The 12,360-nt window shown below is 39.2% G+C and overlaps 2 protein-coding genes across 3 annotated transcripts; both read right to left on the reverse strand.

Annotated features, from left to right (window-relative positions):
- Positions 1-482: 482 nt before the first annotated feature.
- Positions 483-3,968, reverse strand: LOC145889321 (4-galactosyl-N-acetylglucosaminide 3-alpha-L-fucosyltransferase FUT6-like). Its single transcript, XM_082980258.1, has 6 exons — positions 3,672-3,968; positions 3,099-3,167; positions 2,538-2,615; positions 1,999-2,217; positions 1,523-1,748; positions 483-1,224 (listed from the first exon to the last, which is right to left on the reverse strand). Exons 1-6 carry the CDS (start codon positions 3,797-3,799, stop codon positions 577-579), a joined length of 1,368 nt encoding a protein of 455 aa, XP_082836384.1. The 5' UTR covers positions 3,800-3,968; the 3' UTR covers positions 483-576.
- Positions 3,969-4,949: 981 nt separating this feature from the next.
- On the reverse strand, positions 4,950-9,548 carry LOC145889092 (3-galactosyl-N-acetylglucosaminide 4-alpha-L-fucosyltransferase FUT3-like). 2 transcript variants are annotated; one of them, XM_082979975.1, is made up of 5 exons: positions 9,135-9,548; positions 8,729-8,827; positions 7,680-7,886; positions 6,569-6,797; positions 4,950-6,356 (listed from the first exon to the last, which is right to left on the reverse strand). In XM_082979975.1, exons 1-5 carry the CDS (start codon positions 9,254-9,256, stop codon positions 5,787-5,789), a joined length of 1,227 nt encoding a protein of 408 aa, XP_082836101.1. In that variant the 5' UTR covers positions 9,257-9,548; the 3' UTR covers positions 4,950-5,786. The 2 variants fall into 2 exon arrangements, with proteins under 2 accessions (XP_082836101.1, XP_082836102.1); XM_082979976.1 differs by lacking the exon at positions 8,729-8,827.
- Between the last annotated feature and the right edge of the window lie 2,812 nt (positions 9,549-12,360).

A 12,360-nucleotide genomic window follows, 5' to 3' on the forward strand; every position in this document is an offset into this window, starting at 1 on the left:
AGCATTATCATGAAGGTAAACACATCTGTCTAGCCTGCTCTACATTTCCTTTCTCTACCCAATTAACAGACAGACATAACAAAACCAGAAGAACCTGTAAAGGCGACGTAAAAATAGTTTAAATATCCTGTGCAGTAGAGTTTCATAACGTGAATTTCTCCCACAAAAACTATTGTATTCGCCTCCAAGTTTGTCACTAACCTTGACAAAGACTCACAAAAAACACTGAAAATAAACAGTTAAAGTGGTGGTCGTTGTCGTAATACTTTTTAGCATACAAATTCGGCCAAATATAATCGAACGTAGTAATTTGCTGCTTATGATTTTTGTTACTTTTATGAACAACTAAACTGATCTGCCTGAGAATTTTTCAACATGTATTAATTGCGTGTGGCCGAAAGTGATGTGTTTCCACGTCGCTTTTTGGCTAAGCCCAAAAGGTTTATGATAAAAGAAACTTCGAACAAACTTGGCGATGAGGTAATGTGAATATTTATTTCTAAGATTTTGAAATATTGACTTGGCACAAATTTGCATCATATTATGACAAATTTACAGTTTCTACACTGCTTATAGTTAAACAAAAGTTTGTTCTGGCTTTGTGGAGGTTTTGTTTGCCTCAAGAACAGTCGTGGTTGCAGGCACAGGTTTGGCACGCAAGCATTCATCTGGCTGCTCGCCATAAACGTACTGGCTCATGGAAGGGTAACTCTTTCTCATTAGTAAACCATTCCCAAGCATCCGGCAGAGTTTTTTTTCGCGGATCTCTGAGTACATGGAAAGCTTTAATTGAGTCTCGTGGTCCGGATTAAGTCGCCAATCGAAGTAGCGACGATATTCGACGTCGTTTCCGTCCAACCACTGGAGATATGCAACAAGATGTTTCGGGGATTTGAAGTCTTCTGTATGAATGTAGCTGTTGCGGGGCGCCAGCTTTTCCATATCGGCTTTAGACGGACCAAACACGATTGGGACTCGTCCATAATTTATCCCACTCTGCCAAAACTTTTCTGTGACGTAGTCCTTGCAGTGAACTGCGTTCTCGAACGAGAGATAAAATTTGAATTGCGCATGTTGCGTTCTGTTGAAGTTGTTGTATTCGACGCTGTTGTTGAAGCACTTTCCGTAATAGGAGACGTCCAGACCAGCGTCGGCGAGAGCTTGGGCGTACTTCATTCGCTCCACAGAACCGTACAAAAGACCACAGTTGCTCACCACCCATAACTGAAAATATGAAGAACGCCAGTGAATCAAGGTACTTTAATAATTTTTTAACTCGCTTGTTTTCCTAACAATATTCTTATTGTATGGTGCAAACACAGAGCCTATAATGATATGTGGAATACTGTCTTTGTTTTGTGCTTTCCAGAAGATAATTCATAAACTAAATTTCACTTAATGCCAGATGGAATGCCTACGACGTCAACTTCGTGCATTTTCGGGAACAACAGATCACGTGAATTAGAGAACGAAGTGCATGATACGCACGTCAAATGGCCACAAAAGCGCTGCAATGACTTACGACCAGCCTCGATTTCATTTTCATCAGGTTGTCCACTACGCCTTGTGCGTGCATTGTCAAGTCGTCTTTATTTGTGAAGTATGGGGCGAATACGTCAGCTTTGGTGTGGTACGACATTGTCCAGTTGATAAAACCGCCGTCGTATTCCTTCAGACTTCTGTGTTCGGCGTGTGTCATGTAATTCGGGCTTTCCAGCGTTTCAAACACGTACCGCTGATCCGGATGCCTAAAAAAGTACGTTTATTATATGTGTTTTAAATGCCGGCTTTTTTTTGTATTGTGAGCTTCAAACTGGGCAACTGTTTTGACTTAACAGGTCTCATGAGTGTAGCTATGGCTCACACACAACGAACTTATCAGTTAAACTTGTATGTTTTTAATGATTTTTTTTCTGTTTTTTCAAGTCTTTGCCAAAAAAACAGCACCCCATTGATTCATTAATACTCTGTGATGCCAAAAACTAGTGCCCTATTTACCTGTAATGTCTCCATGGAATTTTCTCATTGTCGAGGGCCGAGTAGTGAAAAATAACGGCGCTGGCTTCGGCAATGCGCTCCTTGTCATATGTGAATACGCAGTTGTCAACTTTGTAACCCTCGCGAACACCTTCTGTTTCCACTCCCCACGGGTGACGCCACACAAGGATCAATCGTCTATTGGTTAGTTTGAATAAAGCCACTTCTGTGCTGATGTTTCTACATAGATATCCCATTTAATTAGCTTCAAATGATATTTTCATGCAAAGGAAATAGTGCCAATAATGTTATTTATAGCAGCAGACAGGGCCACCTTTTCAAACTAATTGATCTCATCAGTGCAGCTTTTGTGTGACTTGCAACGATCTTGTCAGCAAAATAGCCAAAATAGACTTCCAGGTATTTTATGCAAGATATTTTAATGTTTATGCTAAACTGCGTCATGTATATACCATTGAAAACACACATACCAACTAAAAACTTCAGGTAAGCGTTTTTGTTAATATTTGACAGAGATAGTATTAAAATATATTGTATACCTTCCGTATACCGGTAGCTCCTCGGTCGTCGTTGTTGGCTCTTCGGTTGTGTTTAATCTTTCAAACTCGTGTAAGTCACTGCGACCCAACAAACAACATGTTCTTACCAAACTAAGTTTAGCACAATGATGTCACAATGTTTCTAACCTTGCGACTGATTAACGACACTTTTACGTTGCACACTTGTGTACTACACAAACACAGAAACAATGCCATTATAATTTTGTTTGGCAAATAGATTCACTGTGATGCTATGGCTGTTGCTGAGAAACAAATCAAATAACTGAATCCAATGCATTATATTTACTCCATAAGTGTGACCTGATTTACACCAACTTTTTTTACTGCTTAGAGGTTTGATTTGCAATTTGTCACAAGAAAATGTCACAAGCAGTTCTTTTGTTGCCTCTGCTGAGCTTATTTACAAACATAAAACGATTTCAGAATTTTCGATATTGTTAGAATGCCACCAATAACATGCCATTGTGTCGCGGTGTATTTATCGTAGAAAAAACATTCACAAAAATTACAGCTTGTGTTCACATCAATTTCAAAATATACCTATGTTTTGCGTTTGCGTAGATATTCTTGTTTTCATCTTGAAATTGTCGTTGAAAGCTAAACTGGGTACTGAAAATCAAACTTTGTTGAACGCGAAGCAAGTTAAACACAAAGTCAGCAATTCCAAAGTCAGCAAATAGTATATGATTTCTGTGAGCCGCAGACAGATAGCCACTGTTTCGACGTGGAAGGTCTCATCAATGCGGAATATACTACTACACCGGGTCACAAAGTTTTTCCAAACTTGACCCACATATAAGTCTGTGTAAAACAGATATCTGTGCAAATTTTAATGATTGGGCGTGAACAGGGCCACCACCTGTTATTTTTGGTTATACATTTAAGTTGAAATACCACACGAAATCGTAGCGTTAATATTCGCACATACTTCTATGTTCCATAGGCTTATATGTGGATCAAGTTTGGAAACAACTTTGTGACCGGTGTAAAGGTATCTTCCCATCAATGCAGCTTGGTGTGATTTTCTAGACGACTTTGCCAACAATACGGTCTAACCTTATTGGTCGAAACAGTGGCCATCTGTCTGCAGCTCACATAAATTAAAACACTTACATTTGTGGTGGATAATCTTGTACAAATTTGAAATTTCTCTTCTTATTCTGAAAGTAAAAATGCATCAGCAGTAGTCCGCATGTACACAAAACAGCCAGTTTCCAAAAGCGTCTTTTTCTGATCAACATTTCGACCTCCAACAGTAATTCTATCCACTATGTCTGCTATTTTTGCTCATGTGGACATTTTTGCGTGCTCAAGCAGCACTGCTGAAAGTTTACTGACAAATTGAAGCAAAATCCCTCCTATGGTTTCAAGTCATACAACTTTCTTTCAGGCACAACAGCCTTACGCTGGTGATTACGGAATGATTTTAACCAGCACCCGTAAAACTAACGGCCAAGCCATACCACAGTTAATCTTACGTATCGAGTTACCGCGCCTCATTGTCTAAATATTCTTTTGAACACTTCCTTTACTTTACCACAAAACAAAGCCTTAGTTCTAATCATCCATTTCTATAGCGCACTCCATACGTTCTGTAAGCTGTGGACTGTAAAGAAACTGTGCTCCAAAACCCAAAGATGATACTCATGAATTCACTTGGTACGAGATGTAATTTGTTGTGCAAATAGGGAGTATAGGCGTTATATGTATGTTATTTTAAGACAGATCAACAAATCTCGAAAATTTAGATAATTTGTACATTTTAAAGTTTCCTCTGCATTGTAGTCAAAAAGCCCTTCGGTTAATTTGCAAGGGTATGAAATTACAAACATATTTTATATTGCCAGTATATAACAGATACTGCCCGGGAGCAGAAAATTAAACCGCCTGTCCAAACGCTTTCAAACAAAGGAAAAATAGTGTCATTTGTTATGACATAACAATCGAAAAAGAGAACAGTTTAGTTTGATATAATAAAGGGAATGCATTTCTACTGTGGCGCAAGTGGTGCGAAACTATCCGTTAAACCATTAATCAGTAGCCTAACCAATGTGCACCTTCCGGTTGTGGTTTGGAACTGTGTAGAACATGGCCGGCCGAAGTACGTATCAAGATTATGGGTACCACGCAATTTCTTTCGGCTGGTCGATGAAATATCTTTCTTTGAAGTTATTCTACCGAGTTTTTTTCTGTACTAATCGCCTTCCAAACTATGATGTTTTTTTCGGTTTCCAGGTTCTAATACAGCTTAATTCATAATATTTTCACTGCCCCCATAACACACCTGTAACCTGTTGTTTGTCACAAAATGTCTGCATTTGTATTGTACTTTCGTGCGTCGTAATACCATGGATTGAAAAAAGCACACTTTCAGAACGCAATGGGTTGGTTTTGTTGGCAGTGCTTTTCGAAACGTTTCTGTAAACCTCAAAATGCGAAAATAATGAGCTTACAATCATGATCATAAGCATCCGTAACCAACACAAACGGACAATATTTTTAAAAAACCTGATTAACTTTTTAATTTTGGCGATTTTTTTTATTATATAACAGTTAAATATTCGCTAAAGCTATAGTCCAGAGATTATGGTTGCATTTATATGACTACGAAATTATGTTGTGACGTCATAACTCTAACAAATTGGGTTGAGGTGTGCAATGGAATCTTGAAACCGTATAAGTGTGACGCCACGGTAAAAAGTCACGTACTGTTTAAGCAATAGATATCCGTTCTGTATTGATAGTAGCCCTGTCTAAAGCGTACTTAAAATAGTCACGATATTTCGCAATTGCTATTTTTTACAAACCGAATTACAGAATAAACGGTGGTTGCGTTCCCGCGGACAAAATACGTATACATTACATTATTGACAAAGTTTCTAAAAGGTATATTTTCAAAATATAGCATTGCATATTTAGGATTTAGTAACTTGTCATGAAAGCACTTAAAATGTGGCAGAGAAGACTTTTTGCTGAAATTTTGATTTTTTTTCAAAGACAATGAACAGTTGTTTGCCAAAATGAGCTGGCTATGAAAAAGTTTACGATATACTGGTTGTAGTGACAGCAATTTGTGAAAATTTGTTAAAAAAATGCATAAATTTCTTGTGCAAAGTGATTGTAACTGAGCAAAAAAAGCGATAAACACATTGCCACACAGTGGCGCACCTGCGCGGTAACAAGCATCCTTGAATAGCCTCAATTTTACCAGACCATCTTGACTCAGTTTCATTGCAAACACTCTGGCGGCTCATTGCCTATGAGCCAGTTACTAACATCGGAAATGACTTTTCTAGCGAATGGCCTCTGTAACTTGTAGCAAAGTTGTTTCTCGCGAATCAGTTCGTGCTTACCGATTATTTCCTTCGTCTTCTGGTCTGGGTTAACACGCCATTCGAAGTAGTGCCGATATTCAGTTTGGTTTGCTTCCACCCGAAGCAAGTATTTCGTCAGTTCACTCGGCGAATCAAAGTCATCTGCGTGAATGTACGAACCCGCGGGAACAAGTTTGGCCACGTCGGCTCTCGATGGACCCCAAATCACTGGTACACGACCCGCCATAATAGCGTTGGTCCACAATTTCTCGGTCATGTAATCCTCGCAATGCACGGCGTTCTCGAAGGCCAAGTAAAACCGATAAGATTGGCGTTGTTCGCTCGGCATGTTATCGTATTCTTTCTTGTTGTTAAAACACCGACCAAAGCGATGAACCGGAAGGCCGGTCTTGCTCAATTCTTCAACGTACTGTAGTCTCTGTGAAGCTCCAGGAGTCGCCCTGCAGTTGCTCACAACCCACAGCTATAACGACATTGACATGGTTAACGTTTTTGACATACGTTTACAACACATAAAGTATGGGAAATAGAGATGTTACAATACAAGATTCAAGCATATCTAAAATCCAAAATGACACATGTTTTTGTACGTTTCAACCTTTTCTAGTCAGAAATCCGAAAAGGCATTGTAAGGAAACGTAATCTGGATACTTCTGCAGCATAACTATTACATACAGCTGTGTTAGACTTCTTGGCAATCAGCTCGTTTAAATCTTTTTCGTTGTCGAAAAATATGTTACGCGCTCCCACGAAATACGACGAAAACACTTCGGAGCTGTAACGATAGGACATGGTCCAGTTTATGAAGCCACCGTCGAACTTGGACATTGTCATGCGGTGTTCACCCCGTCGTATGTAGCTCGGACTCTCCATGGTGTTGAAGATGAACACTTGATTGGGATGTCTGATAAATCACAACAAGTATTAAGTTATGCAAAATTTTTAAAGAATTCACTCACACTCGACGTGCTGCATCATTTAGGATAGTTTCATTTTCGTAACATGAATGGTTCTACCCATTGAAAACAGCTATTATGTAAACAAGTATGGTTTTTCATTTTGCTATAGAAGGGTTTTCATATGTAGCTATGCTGTGTGTTGATGGTTACAATTGTCGCTGATTTCCTGGGGTGATGATATTACTGCATAGTTACAACAGTTCCGGTTAATACTATATACAAGCCGATTGAAATTCTACAGCTAAAATACGTTTCGTTTGCGACAAGAGAATTTATACTTTCCCGAAATTATCTGGGTTTTCTAAAAATGGTTTGGGACCCCTATGACGTCACCGTGACTCTGTAGTTCGCAAACTAATGACGTGGTGTGGCTACGAAAGAACCCAAATCGATAACAAGTGATTAATTATTCAAAACGGAAAATATGACAAGGTAAATTGTTTGTTGTTCCTTATATTGTGCCCACAATTTGTTTTGAAAACATTAGTCATTTCTGGTGGGTGACACTATCCCCACAGGTGTTATGAAAAGTTGCGCATTGAAAGCCTTCTTGTGCGTTACGCATCATTTTGAGGGGTTTAATAGAGGACTTGTTGAAACGATTTTCAAATCAAGCATCGTGCACTGATTGTTGCCATTTATCTTTCAATTTCTAATTCGAACTGAGGATATTATTTAATATTAATAATATTACGAATTCAATGTAAGACGTTGGTTTCCAATAAACACTTTAGAAACTAAGTGCCAGAAGAGCAATTCTGATTAATTAGTATGCCTGGCAACAAAAATAGCAGTATCAATGTAAGAGTTTACCACTCAAAAAGTACCTGTAATGTTGCCAAGGTACTTTTTCCTGGTCGAGTCCCGAGTAGTGAAACACGACCGCACTGGCTTCGGGGAGTTTTGATCGATCGTATGTGATGGTGCAGTTTCCTACCTTTGTTCCATCCCTCGCTCCTTCGCTACCCACTCCCCATGGATGTCGCCACATCAGGATCCAGTGGTGGCTTTTGTTTAGACTGACCATTCGTCCGCTGCGAATGTTGGCATAAGGCTATTGCTCTACGTTCTAGCACCTATATACGAAATTAGCACCATGACCAACTGTGGCATGCGCGGCATTCTAATGTTAAATTTTGCATCTTATGTCCACCAACGAAATTCGTTCAACGTTACGTATAACCATCTACAAGAATATTCAAACCGAATCGAACGAATTGTAACAAAAAAAATGAAATAGCACACATGTAATAAAGTTTGCCCTATACCCGGTAACTGTTTCGCCTATAATCTATTTTCAATTGTAAACCATATCGCTAGTAAACAAAAGTCGAGAAAAAATGCAACACTGGGTAATGATTAAAAATGATATCCACAGTGCCAACGCGAAACACAGCACGGTAGCTTTTCAGAGAAGAGCCGCGGACGCATGGATGCATGCATGGCAACCATATTATGTGGTCTAAATTTCCTGCGACCGGTGTAGTCATCGGCGTGCCTAATGTGTACGTTATCCCTATATACACCAATTGTTTTATTTTTGTGTGTGGGTGAAAAAATAATACTTCGTTAGCTTTTATTGCATCGCAATTCCATTATAAAACGTATATAGCGTTTCGCAACGTTCCATGATGACGTTATGGCTGTTTTGTAAAGTTTCTTCAGAGTAAGCCGCAAAAATTATCGGTCTTCTGATACTACAAGCCATGGTTGCGATGTATAAAGTGTAACGTACGCAGCGTATTCATAGTTTCACCCTTACTGGTATCGACATCCATCGCTAACAGGATATTCACGCATCCAACGATAGTAGAGAACAAAAATTTGGTTAACGCAGTAACAAAGCAGCTTTGTGGCTCGTAACGGATGTCTTTACCTGTCAAACCTCATTGTTGCTGCAGTCACAGTACTTTGCGTACCACGGCTAGTGTTTTGCGCTGTTGCCAAATGTTTGAACGTACCGGAAACGAGATTCCTATAGCGGAAAACAATACATTCATGTCAAAAGCCCCGAAAAGTGCAGTCGATGAATTAGGCGGGTAGAGCGTTGCTAAAAGTCGATTACTTATAATGCAGTCACTACCACAAACAACGTACAGATAACACAACACAAAAGTCAATATTGACGAACTGAGTTGTTGATGGACTGCGGTATATATAATGCTTTGTTACATTTCCGATCTATAGTGCGCTGTAGCAGGTGCTGTGTATTTAAACAATGCGAGCAAGACAGTGCAAGCAATTCAAACTATAAAGTTACTTTGCATGACAACTTGACTTACTTCGAGAGGTCATGATCAGCCATGTTTGTCCAGTCAGTTGCTCTTCGGTAGTTCCATGTAACCAGAACTGTTGCGACGATGATTGTAGCAACAAATCCATAAAACAATTTGATGTTGTTCATATTGTGTACAATTGCTAATGGTTCTGTTTATACTTATACGTCAACCAATCAAGTAGACCTAAGCATGGATAACAATAGAGGTAAACTGGTGACAAAATTGCAATGTAGCAATCTTTGTTTTAAGTCATTTCATTTAATAACAGACTGTTACTTGTTTGCTGAAGGCTGTGATGAAAATACTATAATAAAGTAAGCCTGATTTGACTGTGGACGCTCCGGAAAGACAGAGCTTTAGCTGTAGCCTGTAACTAAAAATCATTACAGTGGTTCACTTACCCTTTGACCTTAAAACTGCCGCATTAAGTAAGTCTGCCACACAGTACCTAACGTCTGCAAACATAATAAGTATAAAACAAACGACCACTCTATAAAAACGCGTCGCATGTGGTTGGGTCATTCGTTTGCAACGAGCCATGAAAGCAAGTGCTTCGTTTCTACATTTTCCATTCCACGTTTTTGGCATCGATTGTCTTCCGCAAGCCGTTGAATGGTGCATGTGATCTCGGATTTGAATGCGTCATGCCTTAGTCAACCATGTAAGAAACCGCGACAAGCCGACGAGCAAAAGAGCAGTCACACACTTGCCGCAATACATATCTTGTGACACAACCAAACTACCAGCAATATAGATTATTCCAATTGAAGCTGTTAGACATCCAACCAGCCAGGTGTTTGTCTGAATGCTCTTCAGTTACCCCATTTAGCGTAACAATTAGTTGACGGATGTCGATCATTAAAACTCTTTGCATCAGCAGTCGCCTGCTATTTTCAAAACTCCTATATGCAGAGTTTCTGTGTACACAAAGGCTGGGTATTCGGCGCGCATTTACCCGTAGTTAGAACGCATGGAGAATTATTACGGAAAGGAAAACTGTGGAATATTTTAATTTGGTACGTAGCGATACACATGACTATATTTACGCAGTAATAAATACGGCCTCATAAAGCGACACAAAAGCAATTCAAAGGTTCTTTGCGATGAAAATGAAAAATAGATACTGAAACGCAGTAACTTAACAATCTAAGACTTGCTACAAACAACAAGTTAAACGAACAACAAAAACGTTTAGCAACTAGGAGGGACCCGGCACATATTGTTCATTTCCTAAAATGCTGGCACACCATACACAAACCTTCTTCAACTTACTCACTGCCCAGCAATACATAGCATTATTACATCACAAACCTAATGATACAAATCATATTGTGAAACACTTGATCTATACATAATGCACTGACAATAAACTAGATTAGAAAGTGATTTGTTTTTGGCATTTTCCATTTCGCAAGTATAGGGTATCCACCAGCACAAATCACCCATAAGGCTGGTGGCATGTCACCCATACGACTGTAACAACACACAAAAAAGGGAATTTTAGAACGCTATCAAATCTGAGCCTAAATTTACCTAGGTCCTGGGCCAGAAAGTAAACAGTTCAAACACAGTTAAGTGGCCCTTTGCTTTGCGGAACCACTTACAAAAAGACAAACCCTATTACAACAGCGTAAAAATGCATCCGACATTGTTACGTCATGCAACGCTGGTCACAATTGGCAAAAAGTGCCTCACACCAGTTAATATGTTTTGCCAAACGACAGTGGGTAACTTGACAACCCGCAGCACCGTGCTATAATGTAAACGTGAACCTGACTTTGCCAAACAGAGGTACTCGTTAAAATTAAACCCACATTTTGGGTTCACTTATGCTCACCAGTGCGTGGCTTAAACATTGAAAAGGACCCCATAAGTAATCAGGTGCTGATTCTGATGGGACGATTGTTTGAGGTTTCTTTTCGTTACACACATTGAGGTCTTGGTAAAAAAGTACTGTCAGGCTGACTATACATTAGTACTTAACACGACACGACACACCACAGCACTGTTAATGGGCATTCAATGTTAGCTGTGCTTCGTTTTTCACTTCCAGCAGCGACACGTGTTAAACCTAATCTTGTCACGAGAGGATCATTCCTAGTCCCTAAGTCCCAAATCATAAATTAAATCCGGGGTTTTGATTAGGAGTCGTTTATGTCAATGTTTTCAGCAACTTGTGATACGTAGTAACTGGATTTGAACTCTGCTTTTGGTTCGGGGTAACATGAAGGCCCGATTTAAAAACTAATACAAAAGTCAGTCTTTTTTAAAAGAGTGACAAATCAAGAAAATTAGGTTCGTAGACGTATAAAGACTGATGCGGCACGTTTAATAATCTAATAACATGTTGTTTTTAACTATAATAATACTAAAAGCAATGTTTGCGTATCACTAATTAGGTCTGATTTCTTGTCAAGGATCCTACACAAACCACCTGCCAATTTTAACAGTAAATGTGCTTATAAACCAATAGGATGCAAACACAGATGCACAAACATGACACAGTCCGCATTATTTGGACACTATTAACTCTTGCATATCGCCAGCATCACTATACAAACAAGATCAGATTGGGCAGATATCAACTCTGTGGTAAGCAGATAACTACAAAAAGTGTTGAATGTTTTTTTAGCAGTTAAACAGGTTTGTAAAATGGCGGCGTAGGCAGATTCATTTACAGGAAATCCCATTTCCCACAATTGTCATAATACAGATGGTAAAATAAGCCTTTTCATACTCTGTATACGTACTTATATGCTGTCGTTAATCTACGGTGTATTTGGCACAATACTAATAATTAAGCTTAACTTACAAGGTATCCTTCGATACCATCTTGTTCCGCACAAGCTTACAGCACTACGATAAATACTGTTTGCATGCAAAATGTAAAGCGATATACCGCAATCAACGCACTGCTGGGTCGTAACGTTTAACAAGAATTCAGCTTTGTAAGCACAGTATTTTGAAGCTGCCTTTTTCCCCAACAAATTAACGACCTCTTCGCAACGTTCTTGAACTACTCCTTTGGATTTAATTTGCTACATAGCGCCCTCTAGGAAAAGATATTAGCTAAGCATTGTCCCCGTGTTCTTGCGCTGTTTCGCGACTTTTGTATGAAGTGGCAGCGGAATTGACAGGAGACAGGCAAACTTTTCTAATTGCGGGCTGAAAATTATTAAAAATGTGACAGCGGACCAATGGATCCTGTAAGCATAAAGTGTACGAATAG

This window comes from Ascidia mentula, chromosome 2, assembly GCF_947561715.1.
Source record: "Ascidia mentula chromosome 2, kaAscMent1.1, whole genome shotgun sequence".
NCBI classification, from domain to species: Eukaryota; Metazoa; Chordata; class Ascidiacea; order Phlebobranchia; family Ascidiidae; genus Ascidia; species Ascidia mentula.

What these genes read in the sequence shown, in the direction of transcription:
- LOC145889321 (XM_082980258.1), bottom strand. Translation starts at nt 3,799, where the DNA reads ATGTTGATCAGAAAAAGACGCTTTTGGAAACTGGCTGTTTTGTGTACA. An exon ending in GAGCTACCGGTATACGGAAG is followed by an intron (nt 2,218 to 2,537) that starts GTATACAATATA and finishes ATATCTATGTAG; the next exon opens with AAACATCAGCACAGAAGTGG. An exon ending in ATTCCATGGAGACATTACAG is followed by an intron (nt 1,749 to 1,998) that starts GTAAATAGGGCA and finishes GTACTTTTTTAG; the next exon opens with GCATCCGGATCAGCGGTACG.
- LOC145889092 (XM_082979975.1), bottom strand. Translation starts at nt 9,256, where the DNA reads ATGAACAACATCAAATTGTTTTATGGATTTGTTGCTACAATCATCGTC. An exon ending in GCAACAATGAGGTTTGACAG is followed by an intron (nt 7,887 to 8,728) that starts GTAAAGACATCC and finishes CAACATTCGCAG; the next exon opens with CGGACGAATGGTCAGTCTAA. An exon ending in CCAAGAAGTCTAACACAGCT is followed by an intron (nt 6,357 to 6,568) that starts GTATGTAATAGT and finishes ATGTCGTTATAG; the next exon opens with CTGTGGGTTGTGAGCAACTG.